At 45.0% G+C, this 14,705-nt stretch overlaps 1 protein-coding gene across 3 annotated transcripts in view; it reads right to left on the reverse strand.

Moving 5' to 3' along the window:
• The window catches only part of PALM2AKAP2 (PALM2 and AKAP2 fusion), a 199,832-nt gene extending 194,058 nt beyond the window's left edge, over positions 1 to 5,774 (reverse strand). For all 3 annotated transcript variants that reach the window (XM_016194294.2, XM_060199032.1, XM_060199031.1), the window contains exon 1: positions 5,062 to 5,774. In XM_016194294.2, the coding sequence (XP_016049780.2) occupies positions 5,062 to 5,746 (685 nt within the window). In that variant the 5' untranslated portion in view covers positions 5,747 to 5,774. The remainder of the gene's footprint in view (positions 1 to 5,061) is intronic.
• Between the last annotated feature and the right edge of the window lie 8,931 nt (positions 5,775 to 14,705).

Consider the following 14,705-nt stretch of genomic DNA (forward strand, 5'->3'; position numbering starts at 1 on the left):
TGCTTGCTTGCTTTCTGTTTTGTCCATCACTCTGGAAGGACTGCCTGAAGTCTCAGGAGAATTTTATGGTTAATGAGATATATTTATCTATAGGTAAAAATGCAGAAATGTGCAAAAAATAATCCAGGTGATTCCTAAGAGGCAACAGGGGAAGATGACCACTCACTCCTCAGCCTGTAGAAACTTAGAAGAGAGTCATAAATATATAAAAAAGTCATCAGTCCCAGGAAACATGAAGTCTTCCTAATAGTGAAAGAGAAAGCTGAAAAAATTGTCTGCTTTTTAATTTTTTTTTTTTTTTACAAAAGTTAAGGCTGTCCAGATCTTGAATGCAGAAAGTCTTCAGTCCTCCAAGTCACATCACTAGGTTTTTATGTTACGATTAAGTATTTGTGCTGTGATTCGGACCTTAGGTTAGACTGAAATGGAAAAAGAAGCAGTCGCCTGTTTAAGACACATAAAAATTAAGTGGGTGGGGCAGGGGAGGCTCAGAACCTCTGGTGAAATTGCCCTTTGAAACCCTCAGGATATAATCTTTATTCTATATGCTTCTACATTCAAATAATTATCTTTGATAACATTTTAAATTAGAGGTTTTTTTTAAAACTATTCATCTAGAAATACAGATACACTGTATTCCTCAATAACGGTCACTATTTCCTTTTCTCTAAAACTATGAAGGTGGACCAGCAGCAGGAGTCAAAGATGGCATTTTTCTCACTGCTTGGGCCTGTATCATACTATGTCCGTTAGCTGCACCTCCCTGCTGGGCTGCAGTACGCCCGGCAGAACCAAGGGCACTCTCTGGTTCTGACCTAATCAGTGGAGCGCGATGTATCTTGATTACTAAGTTGAAGAGCTTCGCAGAGCTTCTGAAACTCATGTGTTAAATATATTGAAAACCTATGCTATCAAGTGTGCATGTTGAGAAAATACGGCATGAAGCTGCTTGTCTTGGAATGGTTTTCACTGTAAACAAACTGGCGAAGATGAGAATATTGTGACAAGGATTAGGCCTTGGGTGAGTTGAGCTGGAGCAGATGATTTTAAGTAAGAGCTGCACAGTGCTCTGGCAAAAAGCAAACAAACAGCTGGTAAAGTGTTTAGGTTTCCACCACTATCGCCACACACACACACACACTCACACACTCTCACACACACACACACACACACCCTTTTGCTGCACACTGGTTGGCACTCCATAAAGTAAACACTCCATAAAGTAAACACTGCCGAAGGTGTTTTGTGGTCCCTTGAAATGGAATTCTGCAGGAAGTGAAGAGGACTAAAACTCTTTCCGCAACTGGTCTCGATGCTCCGCTCCAGGATAGTAATGTATTTCCAGTCAACCAAATTTATACTGGCTTTCCCCTTCCTAAAAGCCCTAGCGCTAAATAAAACATTCCATCTACTTCATGCTGACAAATGTATTGCCGGGAAGTAAACAGAAGAGATGGGATTTGAAGCAAATGTCTGTCTATTAACATTTCAGAAAGAGTCAAATCAAAGAAAACTTAACATTTGCACTTCCTGAAAGCCTTGAATATTTTTGGTTGCTCAAGAACTTAAGAAGAACATGTTTGAACTTGGTGAAAAGAGAATTATCTAGCCCCTATTCCTTGTTAAACCCAATACTAAGTGATGCCACTGTCAACTCACTTTCAGAGACAACAATTTTTTGTAAGAGAATACCACTCTGTATAAAAGAGGTAAAAGGGAAAAAGAAATGATTTTAGTTGGTACTATTGCATATTAAATTGGAAAGAAAAAAGCCAAAGACGTCATTCAAAACATACAAAACAAATTGTACTGCTGTATGCCTTGACCTTATACAGTACTGTATATCAAGTCTATCTCAACAAACAAGGAAAAAATATCCAGGATATGTAAGGCTAAATATTATCCTTTCAACCATCAGAGGAATTTAGATTAAATGTTACTGAAAATCTGTTTCTAAACACGAGAAATAGCCCCTCCGCTCTCTCGACCTGCTTTTAATTTTATGTGACTTTAAAGAGAAGTATGTTCAGTTTACAAAGGACCTTGGTTCTGATTGCAGTGGCATTACCGGCTCGCTCGTCAGCCTGCCTCTGTCACCCAGCACCCCGCACCGTGACGGGATGGGAGCCGCTCACACAGAGAAGGCTGGCACCATGGAGGAAAACGCAGTGTTCACAATCACTTTCTCTGTCTTCATCATGGAAGTCAGTAGGCTACGTTTTGCTCCGTTCGTCTCAACACACAACAGTACTGCCTGGGTCTGGGTACTCCCTCAGGATAGGCAAACGGTGAAGAGATAGCAAACGTGATACACCACATCCAGACATTCGCTGACTGGCCTTCACACAGTGTTAAGGATGGTCACACAGCTCTGAGAACCTCCAGACGGTACACTCTGAGGTTAGTTCCACTTCGCACTGCTAGAGCAACGTCTCCGTGGGAACAGCTGGTGAAGCAGACTGCAGACCAGCACCTGGCCTGCAGATCTGCGAGCTGGGCTGTAGCTGGGAGGAGGTGGCCTCTTCCCACAGGAAACAGATTCATGAGTGGAGGGAGGGGCAGATCGACTTCGGAGAGTCATTCTTAGAAGACTGATTGCGTTTCAGAAATAACAAGCCCAAGGGTTCTAAGTCCGACCACGCGACTCGCTCACTGTGCCGTAAAAACCTCGTACTTATTAGTTTAGTCAGGGGCCAGGCTCTGGCGCACCCGGTGGAGTGCACACGTTGCCACGAGCAAACAGCCTGGTCTGAGCCCTGGCTCCCCACCTGCAGGGGGAAAGCGGTGAGGCGGGTCTGCAGGTGTCTATCTTCTCTTCCCCATGCTCTTCGCCTCCCTCTCAATTTCTCTCTGTTCTACCCAATAAAATAGAAAGGAAAAACAGTTTAACCTCACAGTTAAAAAGAAAAGAGAAAAAGAAGAGTTATGATAAACTTCTAGATTGCTTTCCAAAATAAGTAAATACGAGGCTGTCAAAAACATTAAAACGGTCTCCTTTCTCTATGAAAATAAATTTACCTAGCATGCTACTTTCTTTGATAGGTCAATATGCTTAAATGGCTGCTCACTGAGGACTCTGAAGCTGAGAGGGATGTGTTTGTAGGCAGCAAACCCATATATTTATAAATAATTCATTTTATTCAATTGCATTTACTCTGGTAAAAATGAGGCTTAGAGATGATGCCGTCAGCTACTCAAAACCAAATCATGGGTGGGGGTACTTTAGAGAGTTGAACATAGGGTCTTTGTTTTTCTCTGCTTCAACTTTTTGTTCACATATTGGTGATTAGATGATCTGCTCTGTGCCAATCAGAATGTAACTGTTTGATAAAATTGCTTCCATTTTCTACTGGAATAAATAGACTTAAATTTTAAGGTAATAAATCAAAAGTATTAATGATTAGACTCAGCACTTGAGAAACTACTTAGAACAAATGTAGCTCCCCCCCCCCCCCATCTACTTTACACAGAAATTAGACTTGATCTAATTTCTTATATAGGTCCTATGGGAGACAGATAATCTCGTAAATGGTTTTCAACAATGTCATGAACATGAACATTCGGTGAGATACCTTTAATGTATCTCAGTTAGTTAAAATGGCACACCTTTCACCACTCTGATATTATCTTACTAAATCACTTTCCTTTGGTTTCCTTATGTATGTGAATGTTTGCTTTGGGGAAATATTAAAAATCTGTTTAAAGAACTGGTCACTGTTTCCAGACAAGAACTACATTCTTGTGTCCTGGAGTTCCAGAAACTGAAGAAGCAATCTTACATGCCATCCAGTCAGGATCTACTGGGTGGATTTACATTCTTGTCATTGAGATGACACGTCTCGGAAATCCTGTTTACACTTGGACGTTGCTTTTGTGGCGGGAACAAACATACAGAGTGATAGAACGGTAAAAAGTCTTCTCTCTCAAAGGGACAGAAAGCAAAGAGTCTGTGTGTAAGGCTCTGTAGTCGACCGGGCAGGAGAGATAGAGAGTTAAGTCACAGCACCATCTACAGTGGAGGGAGAACCCGACAGCCCCTGCGGGCACGTCAGCCAGTTTGGGAAGAGTGACCGCTACAGAGACACTCCTCAGAATGGCCCCTTCGCTGATGAACACCACCAGGAAATATCCACAAAAAAGAACACGACAGAAGAACATTTTACACTTTCTGAGAGAACAGCAGCAGGGCTCCTAGGTTCACCTAAGTTGGGAGAGCACTACTAATGTTTAAAACAATGTTTGGTTTGTTTTCCCATGTCCGTAGAAAAGTAATGGTGCTTCTTACAGAAAGGGTCCGTCAGGTGAACCAGGGAAAGAGACAGCTGCTGACAGCCGAGAGGGTCAGAGCCGGCGTGGCAGCGGTGACGAGAACCGGGTGGTTTTCTCTCACGTGGACTTGGCTTTAGTTTTGACAGAAGGAAAATCATCAATACACAACACTGTAATCCAGAGCTTAGGTAAGGCAGCAAAACGCATGACCCTAGAACGTTTTACAGGACAGACTATAAACAGAGTTCACTTCCGGCTACCCTCGTCCCCAGCTACAGCCAACAGCATTTTGCCACAGGAGATATAAAAGCAAAGATCCACAAGGCAAAAGGAGACGAGAGAGAGAAAGCAGCCATGTGCTGGCGTGTGATGACGTGACAGAAACACACTACGGATCGAAAGCCCCAGGGCCACCGGGCTCCGCTTCCGTCGGGCGACTTAAGGGCCACTGAGCAACTGGCTGCGATGAAGCATCTGTTCCAACTGAGCAGTGAGGGACTGTTTCACTCTCGGAGACGCAAGGAAAAGTTTAGAGGAAGAGCAAGTTCTTGGAAAGAATGAAGCACACACATGCACGCTGTCTCTCAGGTGAGGGAACTGGAGGGAGAAAAAAAAATGAAAGGGAAAACAAAAAGAGATGAAAGCAATCCAACTGCAGGCAGAACGGGCATCTGCTTCCAGCTGACAGTGGTGTAGTTAGCGGTCAGCGAGGTCTACCGGCCCAGAAGAAAAGGGGAGAGAGGAGGGCTCACATGACAACACAGCACTGACAGCGCTTTTTCTTTTGGGTACCTGGGGCCGGCTCTGTGGCCAGGCTCTCCTCCTTGCCTTCTGGGGACGAGGGCTCTGTGGTGTCTGAGATGGGCCTTCCAGACACCAGCTCGGCCGCGTTGCCGTCGATGGTGGACACGTCGGTCACTGTCTTCTCTCTCAAGGACTTCTCATCGTCTTCGTCGATGAGGACTAATTCCGCCCTGATGGTCTCATCGTAGCCCAGCACCTTTTTTGTTTCCTCTTCGTCCTCGATGTTCTGGTATCCCATGAAAATCATGGTGACTGGATGATCCAAGTTTGCCTCTGGCCCCGCCGTGCTGGGGGGCCGGGCCTGCTGCCCGGGGTTCCCCGGTGGCTGGTCCTTCCTAGACTTCTGTACCATTTCTAGCTTGGCTTCTTTGCAGAGCATGTGTTCCTTGGGGCGGCCGTGGCTCCCGTCTGCACTCCCAGTCCTTCCTGACATGCGCCCTGCTTTCAAACTTGACTGTCCCGCCTTCTGAATAAGCTCTTCTACCTCCTTGGCACTGAATCGGTGCACTCCGTTCTCTACCACGGCGCCTCCCGGGTGCACCTCACACACTACTTTGGCACCGTCATCACAGACTTTGACTCCTCTCTGGCAGGGCCCCTCTGGGCCGATGGCGGACGCAGAGAGAGTCTTGGTCTCTCCAGTCTGTCTTTCTTTCTCCACATTTATTTCCATGGCGTGTACAGCTTGAATGAAAACAAGAGAAAGGAAGTGCATGTTACAACAAAAAAAGCCAGTGAATGGTTAATTGCCAAACAGACAAAAAAAAAAAAAAAAAAAAAAAAAGGCTTTGTGCCTTTCTAATCTAACTGACAAGCGTCTGGAGTGTTAGTGGGTGCACCTTGTGGACGGAGGATGTGTTTATACACAGCAGCTTTATGCACCTGAAGAAAGGCGTTTGCAGTAACCCTGATTCAGTAATGCTGCTTGTGTCGTGTGTAAAGAATCACAGGAAGACGGCACCATGCAATTTACCTGCTCTGAGCTTATTCTAGACTCAAAGGCAATTTTTATGTCCTACTTTAAAACAGATCCAAGTTTCTACTGCTAGGCTTGAATCCAAAAGACAGGCACACACTAAGTCAAAGGGACACACGCACCCCTATGCTCAGAGCTGCGCCATTCACAGCATCCACGGAGTGGAAGCAGCCCGCACACCCATCACCGGACAGAGGAGTTATGGGTCATGTATCGGAATACTGCTCTGCAGCCCAGATGTACTGCATCTGTCAGGACAGCATGGCTGACCTGGAGATGGCTGTGCTCAGCAAATGAAGTAGGGTCACGACAACAGATGGTTTCACTCATAGACACAGACAACCGGAGCATGAATTTTCAAAAAAGAAAAAAAATCCAAACCGTATCTAAGGCTTTGTGAGAGCTGAAGTGTTTTTGTTGTTACTGTTTGTTTTGCTCTGTTTTGCTTTGTGGGGGAGCAGTCACAGGACTTTGGCGCTGGATGTGGTATGGAGCTATGCCCTTGTAACCTTATAATCTTGTGTACTGCCATTAAACGACTAATAAAAAGATTAGTAAAATGAGTTTTAAGAAGATAGTTATCTCCGTTTTAAAGTTACCAGTCTGTTTCTTAACTGTTTATCAAGCATTCTTTCATGTTTCCAAATTTTTTAAAAAGAATTAATTTATTTATTCAAGAGAAAGATAGGAGGAGAGAAAGAGCCAGACATCACTCTGGTACATGTGCTGCCAGGGACCGAACTCGGGACCTGATGGTTGAGAATCCAATGCTTTATCCATTGCTCCACCTCCCGGACCACTCCAAATTTCCCTTTATTTTTAAACATTTACATATTTATTTATTTATTTTACTGGATAGGAAAGAGAGAATTTGAAAGGGTGAGAGGCCACAGAGAGACAGAATGGGGAACGCTGATTCACTACTCATTAAGCTTTCTCTCTGCAGGTGGGGACTGAAGGCTTGAACCCAGGTCCTTGTATGTGGTGACATGCACTTAACCAGACGCACCACCACCAGCCTCCCTTTATTGTTAGCGATGCCTATGCCAGGTTTCTTCAGATGAGGCACATCTACCCTCCACTGTAGCTGCAAATCAGATATCTGAAGAAAGAATAAACCATCAAAACCATCAGATGCTGCGCTCTGAGTACTTCTGTCGTTTAAGTCAGTGTCTAAGATCAGCACAAGGCAAAGAACAAGATAAGGAAGCATTGCTCTGGCCTACAACGTCTGCCTCTGAAGGTGAGGCACAGCGACTCGCTCTTCCAGGCGCAGTTCTGCGGAGTCCTTGTCCTCGTGACCTCAATCCAGGTGGGCTCTGCCAGCTGCTGCCTCCTTCCTGTCCCACTGCCACCCAACATCCCGAGAAACGCCCGTTACTGCAAATGGCCGCGACCTGAGCTTTCTGCCCGGCTGCTCTGTCTGAGGGCCAGCCAGTTCCTCCCCGTCCCAGGACGTCCTGGTCCACTCCAGCCTCTCAAGCCTGTTTCCTCACAGACTCTCACAGAGGCTCGCGCCCTGGATAGGAGGAAACTGCTTCCGACATCAAGATTCAGCTGTCTCCAGGCACATCAAACTTAGTAGCTGTCTTGAAACTAATCCCCTCTTCTTCCAACCCCCCAGTCCTGTTAAGTAGTGACAATGCACCCAGTCTTTCCCCAGAGCGGAGTCTCAGCATCACATCTGACATGTTTGTTCTCTCTGATACCCACAGCCAAACAACACTGAGAGTAACTGGGTCTATTTCAGCTCTATCACCTCTGTACGTTCTCACCACTGTCTCTGCCACCACTGCCTTAGGACAGACGATATCTGCACAATATCCCAGCTTCTGGTTTCACTTGCTATTTCATTTACTTATTTATTTATTTACTTATTTATTTATTTAATTTTATGCTATTTATTTTGGATGCAGGTAGAAAGAAATTGAGAGGGAAGAGGAGATAGAAATGAAAAGAGGAAGAAAGACACTTGCAGCACGGTTGCTGCACTATTCATGAGGCTTTCCTCTTGCAGGTGGGGAGCAGGGGCTTGAATCCAGGTCCTTCTAAATGATACTGTGTGTGCTCAGCCCACTGCACCACCAGGCCTGTCATCTCTCTCTACTCACAGAGAGCCAGAAGAAGTCTGAAGCTTGTTATTATTGTTTTATGATCAAAGGTGCAGGAGTTGTTTTTACATTTTTAAAGAGTGTAGAAATGAGAAGGGGAAAAATGAAGGAAAATCATGGGAAGATATGAAAGAAAAGAGGGTGAAAATTGACTTTTGGGGGGGGGCAGAGAATGTAGGAAAGAAGCCACATATGACCTGCAAAGTCTGAAACGTGTGTGAGCTGATCACTGACAAGAGAAAAGCCCTTCTAGTCAGTGGTCTACCAGGCCCACAGAGTCACCTCACTCACAGACCCTCCTTTGGTTCTTTGCATCTACAGAGAATGAGCAAAAAACTCCGTAGCTTGAACTACAGTTCCTTTCAGTTCAGTTCTGCCAAGTTCTTCCCTGGGATTATTTTGAAGCCCTTTTCAGTCCATGTCAGGTGTAGCCATGATAAATAGCTCACTATTCCCACGGCAGCCAAAATGCTTCCAGGACTATTCATCCCTTTGTCTAAACTGTTGCCTTTTAAAATTCTTTTCCAGTGGCTTGACAGAGTCTTACAGTATTCTTAACTGCTGGGGGTGCTGTTCCTGCCCCAACATGATCTGGACTAGTGACTAAAGCCTTCTTTTACCCTTCTCCACTGGCAACCTCCCAGGGTCCTGCTTCACATCTCCTTAGCACTCTCTTGAATCTATCACTTTCTTTAAAAAAAAAAAAACATTTATTTATTTATTTATTTATTTATTTATGTATTTATTCCCTTTTGTTGCCCTTGTTGTAGCTATTATTGTTGATGTCGTTGTTGTTGGATAGGACAGAGAGAAATGGAGAGAGGAGGGGAAGACAGAGAGGGGGAGAGAAAGACAGACACCTGCAGACCTGCTTCACCGCCTGTGAAGCGACCCCCCTGCAGGTGGGAAGCTAGGGGCTCGAACCAGGGTCCTGACGCCGGTCCTTGCACTTTGCGCCACCTGTGCTACCGCCCAAATCTACTACTTTCTAAATAACTGCAAGCCCCCCAACTACACAAGGAGATACAACTCTCCTTAAACTGCATTTCCACAACTTCTGTTCTCTCTAGCAAGGCTGAATAAGTCATCTCACACCTGAACATTTCCTGCTTGCAAATTCCCTTCTCTTGAACTGTCCTTTTGAATTTCCATATATCCATCAGCGGTCAACTCAAATGCCCCCTTTCATAAGTCTTACTGAATTCTTCCATCTCTATGGCATTTTCTCTTCTTAAGAGACTCCGGAGGAGAGGGTGTTGTAGCAGAATGGTTATGCAAAGAGACTCCTGTTGAGACTCCAAAGTCCCAGGTTCAATCCTCCATGCCACCATAACCCAGAGCTGAGCAGTGCTCTGGGAATCCCTGAACATTTCTTCTAAATCTCTCTGAAGGCACTTAACACTTTTGACTCAGCAGTAGAACTATTTGCCACAATGTTTCCATAGCTCTATGGACTTTTCAGGATGCCTCAAGTCTAGTTATTTCACTTTCTTTTTATGCTAGACAGCTTTCTATGACAATCCCCCCTTTACCAGCACCTACCTTCAAGCCTTTTATGTAGAAGGCACCTGATGTACATGCCTGTGAAACTAATGCTACTGACTGAAAAACTGAATCTGGTTGCCTTAATATTGCCACAAATACACTGTATAATATGGTGTCAGTGAAACGGTACAAACTTAACGATGAGCTGGCTAAGTGCTGTCATTCTTTGACCTGCTTGCATAATCCGAGACCGTACGTTTATGATTGACCTTTGACTAAAAAGATTGTGAAGCAAAATCTAATGCTTGCTTTTCATCCCACCCGTCTCCAAGTTTTACTTGTTCAGCACAAATATATGTATGTTATTATCTTTAATCAGATCTAAGTTGCTTTATGGTCACATGACTGGATAAGGCTTCACCAGAATGAAAAACCAGAGTGGCAAGTGGATGAAAGAAGTTCCCCACAGGAAGGCAAGCTGTTCAGGAAGGATGAGGACGACACCTGTCTATGAAGCCAAGAGTCTTCTGGCGTTTGATATGACAAACTCAAACCCCACAAGTCTGGTCGTCCCTCAGCACAAACATCTTGGTCCTCATACGTGACACGGGAGGTAACATTACTCCTCAGGTAGATGGGCTCACATGGTCATGACTTTATTAAGAGAAACATTTACCTCAGACATGCCCTGACTTCCCACAAAATGCATCAGCACAGAAATAGACCAGGCACTAGACTTTCACATAGAACCCCAAAATCTGTTCTTTGATATTACAATTAAATTTTAAAGTGCAAATTTGAGTTAAAAGCTGTCCTATCAGGTGGAGGGTGAGGGTAGATTTTCAGCTTCCTTTGGCGGCAGGAATGGTGTTAATATACACTCCTATGAACTTATAGTCTTATAAATCACTATTTAGTCAATATGAGAGGGGGAAAATAGATTCAAAGTCTTGAACTTTTTGATGCATAGACCCCAGTTCTTAGCATATATTCCTTTAATCTAAGCACTCAAGACCTCAAATTGGTAACCTGACTGAAATTTAATGATGGGCTTAAATTTTTTTTAAAGAATGTATTTATTTATTCATGAAAAAGACAGGAGGAAAGAACCAGACATCACTCTGCTACATGTTCTGCCGGGGATCAAACTCAGGACCTCATGGTTAACAATCCAGTGCTTTATCCACTGTGCCACCTCCGAGATCACATGGGCTTAAATTGTTTATACGTTTCTAAAAATGACTATTTATTTGAAATAGTAAATCACCTGTAGTTTTACACCAGGGAGACCAGAAGCGCTTGTGTCAGTATATAAGACACAGCCATAGGTAAACAGCATTAACTGGCATAAATCATGGTGAGGTCTTGTGTGATACAGCAAATCCTAAACATAGGATTTTCAAAGTCAACCAAGTTCCCAAATAACCTGGTTACAATAATACCTACTATCTATTGCCTTCTCAGACTCTAAACAGCAGGAACCCTCCCCACTCTCTATAAAAGCCATGCTTCTCCCAGTCCTGGAATCTCTGGGGCTTGGATCATTTTCCTGTGGGCTTCTCTCCACACAGCGTCTGCTGAGCTTAACCTAATCAACACAACCAGCACCACCTGGACACGTGTCACTTCAGACTGTGTCCAGAGACGCCAGGCGGGAATGTCAGTCAGCCCTTCAGCTCCAGCACTCTGGCGCGACCGTTCCTGGCTCCTAGGACCCTCAGTTCCATGCCGGGTGGTGCCGCTCCTGACACAGCCACAGCACCTAGATGTAGACCAGGGCCCACGAGACAGACACGTGCGCACATGTGCCCTAAGTTAGGGGATGTACACCTTAATGTAAAGAGCATGACAGTCTGCAGTGACTCAGTAAGGGCAGCCACCAGGTAGAGACCTAAAACAGACACTTTTTAATATTAACCAGATAGTTTCCACTGAGACCTAGATACCCTCCTCACCTTGCTTTCTGCTTCACTTCCCTCAATCACTCCCAGGTTAATAATATTTGTATAGTAATTGGGAGCTACTCTCTTTCCTGATCCAGCTTTCTAGTCCTCTTTCCAATTCTGATACTATCTACCCAGACAGCACCTTTGGCCCACCTGCATGTTAGTTGTCAGGCTCAGGCAAAAATTAGTATAGTCATGGGCTCCTTGGAAAATACCTAAAATAGACCCACTAGCTTTTTCCAAAATGGAGACCCCCAAATCTCATTGGTTATAGTGTTACTTTTAGATTCCTTATTATTAAACAATTTGTTCTGTGTTATATGCTTTTCAGCCACAAAGTTGCAGATGCTACCATGACACCAACCTGACTTCCCTAGGCAGACAACCTCAACAACACATCCATTGGACATACTTATAAATAAGAAAGAGACTACTGATAATCAGTTATAGTTACAGTATCTAATCATCCCCCAAACGTCAAATAATATGGAAACAAAATAACAAATTAACATGTGAGCGATAGAGTATGGAATAAGATACTCTACTCTTTATATCCATGCATGATAGAATACAAATGATAGATGTGAGCATGATCAGAGATGTCTCTTCCCCTCTACCCACCAAGAAGAACACTGTTATCAGAAGCCCGCTTTCCCTTCCCCGTTCCAGTCCCATCTCATTTTGACTTTGCCTGTTCCCAGAGTCAGACGCTAGACAGAAAGGAGGTCGATGAAGAGTCATTGCTGTTTGCTAGGAAGGCCAAGCACAACCATACAATAAAAACCTGAGGAAGAATTCAGTGTAAGAGATCATATGTGGAGTCTTGAGATCGGATTTACATGAACTTGCTAAAAAAAAAAAAATCCAAACAAAACAGAAGGAAGCAAACTGTAAGACTTGTGAGAATTCTGGGGGCCATCTTTGGGAGGTGGAGGGTGAGGACAAGAACTTTGGTGGTGGGTGCGATGTGGAGCTATACAGTGCAACCATGCAGTCTCGCAACAGACTATCAATGACAAATAAACGTTTCTAGAAAGAGCGTGGAGGTTGTGGGGATAAGGCCAGAGAGCAGGCGTCTTCTGGTGGCCCCGACATGCAGAGGGAAGAAATGGGAGATGAGAAGTGCGTTTGGACAGATGCAGCGAGAAGAATGAGTCACTGCAGTGCCTCACTCCAGGGGCTGAGTCGGAGCAACAACCGCGGGCAAAATAAATAAATAAAGTTGACATTTTGCTTTTAATGTACAAAATTAAAGACAACTCTCCTGCTTTTTGTTCACTGACAATGCACACCAAAGCTCTCTCTCTCTCACTGACACCACGCCCTCATCGCTCCAACTCCGGAACTCTCTTGCATCCATCCTTCCTCCCCTGGACTACAGACACACAGCCGCTTATGTGATGAGAAGAATAAGAATTTGATGCCAGTGTTCATTTTATAAAACTAAAAAATAGAGGCTCAAGGAAACAAGCTTACTAGAGCGACCTCTGAAAGAGTCCCATGGCCATAAGGAAAATTACTTGAGGAAAAATGATCAGAATTTTTCTGAAGACCTAAGGAAAAAGGCAACAATCCAATGGGAATTCCAATGGTAGTAGGACTGGAGTCTGGAAAAATAGTATCTTTATTATGGCTGCCAGATGTGTTGCGCTGGTGACTCTAATACTGGAATATACAGAGCATAGTGGCTACTCCTTCCAACAGCCCTGTGAGGCAGCAGAGTAACACACCCACCTGATTTATCAGCGAAAAACGAGAGCCAGAGTGACCAGTTTCTGCAAAAAGATAGAGACAAGACCGGGCTGGGGCTCTGGACCCCTGTGTTTTCTTTCTTAGGTTCTGGCTGTCTTACTTCTCGTCATCAGGCGAATTCTCTTGAAGATGGTGCATGAGAAGCAGAGACACTCTAATGAGGTTGACTGAAATCGCTGACCTTAACTTCTAGCTTCAGGAAACACCCAGGAGTGGGTTAGAATGGGAAGACTCTGAGAAATATACATGCCTAGAAACCACAGTGATGGCGGGCGAGAAGCTGCTGTGATGTGGACAGAGAGATGGTCTGTTGGCTTTAGGCTCAGCCTATCTCCTGGCTCTGTGTGCTGTCTTTCACTGTGACTTTCAGCTGCAGCAAACAGGACATCCGCAAGGGAAGGGATGGCTCTGGTGAAGCAGAAACAAAAGCTCCTGACACAGTAAGGGGTGGGAGCCATATGACAACCAGACTTGCTCCAGAACCAAGTAGAGAGCGCACATACACATCTCGTTCCCAGCCACTACTGAATCTTGTCAGCTCGCTTCCTCTGACTAGCTGAGGCCAGTGGGTGGGGCAGCAAGGCCAGTGGTCCACACAGAAAGTAGGAGATGCCATGTCCCACTGCTGCCAGTCAGTCAGATGGCTGCAGCGGGGCTGAGGAGGGAGAAAGACGGAGAGTCTGGATTCCTGTCCAGACCACACCCCTTCTGGTTCCATCTGCAGAAGGAATCACAACCAGCTTTGATGGTCGACAGTGCAGTGAACAGCCCAGGTGGCTCAGGAGAGAGTAACATGGAAACTCCACTAGGGGAGTGGCAGAGAGCTTGGTTGCGACTGTCACCCAGCAGGGACCTCTCCCAGGTCAAGGAACACCCAGCTAGCTGGCGTCATGACTGGGATGTTCAGACTTTCAATTGATTAGAAAAATGCCAAAGATGTTGTGGATTTAGACCACTATCTTTCTATTCCTCTGGACAAGCAGGAAAGATCTGCCTTGTATGTCAGGACGACTGTCAGAGCTCACGGAGTGATCACGACTGCTAGGTGCCAGTGCAGGCTTCCCAGGGGCCAGCAGACTCCTGACGGCGTGCCACCGATCTCTGACTTTGGTTCCAACTGTGCACATCACTACCAGTGAAATGATGAGAAATAAAGATTTGTTTTTCAGATCTGAGGTGACACTGACCTAAGAAGAAAGGCGAGTCTGCAAAATGCCAGCCGTTGGCTATAAAGAGCCTGGAGGCGGAGAGAGACACAGCCTTCTCCTTTCAAGACTCTGCAATCCTGGTGTCAAGTGAAGTGTGTAGCAGGGACGCCGTGTGTAACCACAGGCATGTGCGCAGTTGTCTTTGCAATGGGAG

The sequence above is a fragment of the Erinaceus europaeus genome, chromosome 10, assembly GCF_950295315.1.
Source record: "Erinaceus europaeus chromosome 10, mEriEur2.1, whole genome shotgun sequence".
Lineage (NCBI taxonomy): Eukaryota > Metazoa > Chordata > Mammalia > Eulipotyphla > Erinaceidae > Erinaceus > Erinaceus europaeus.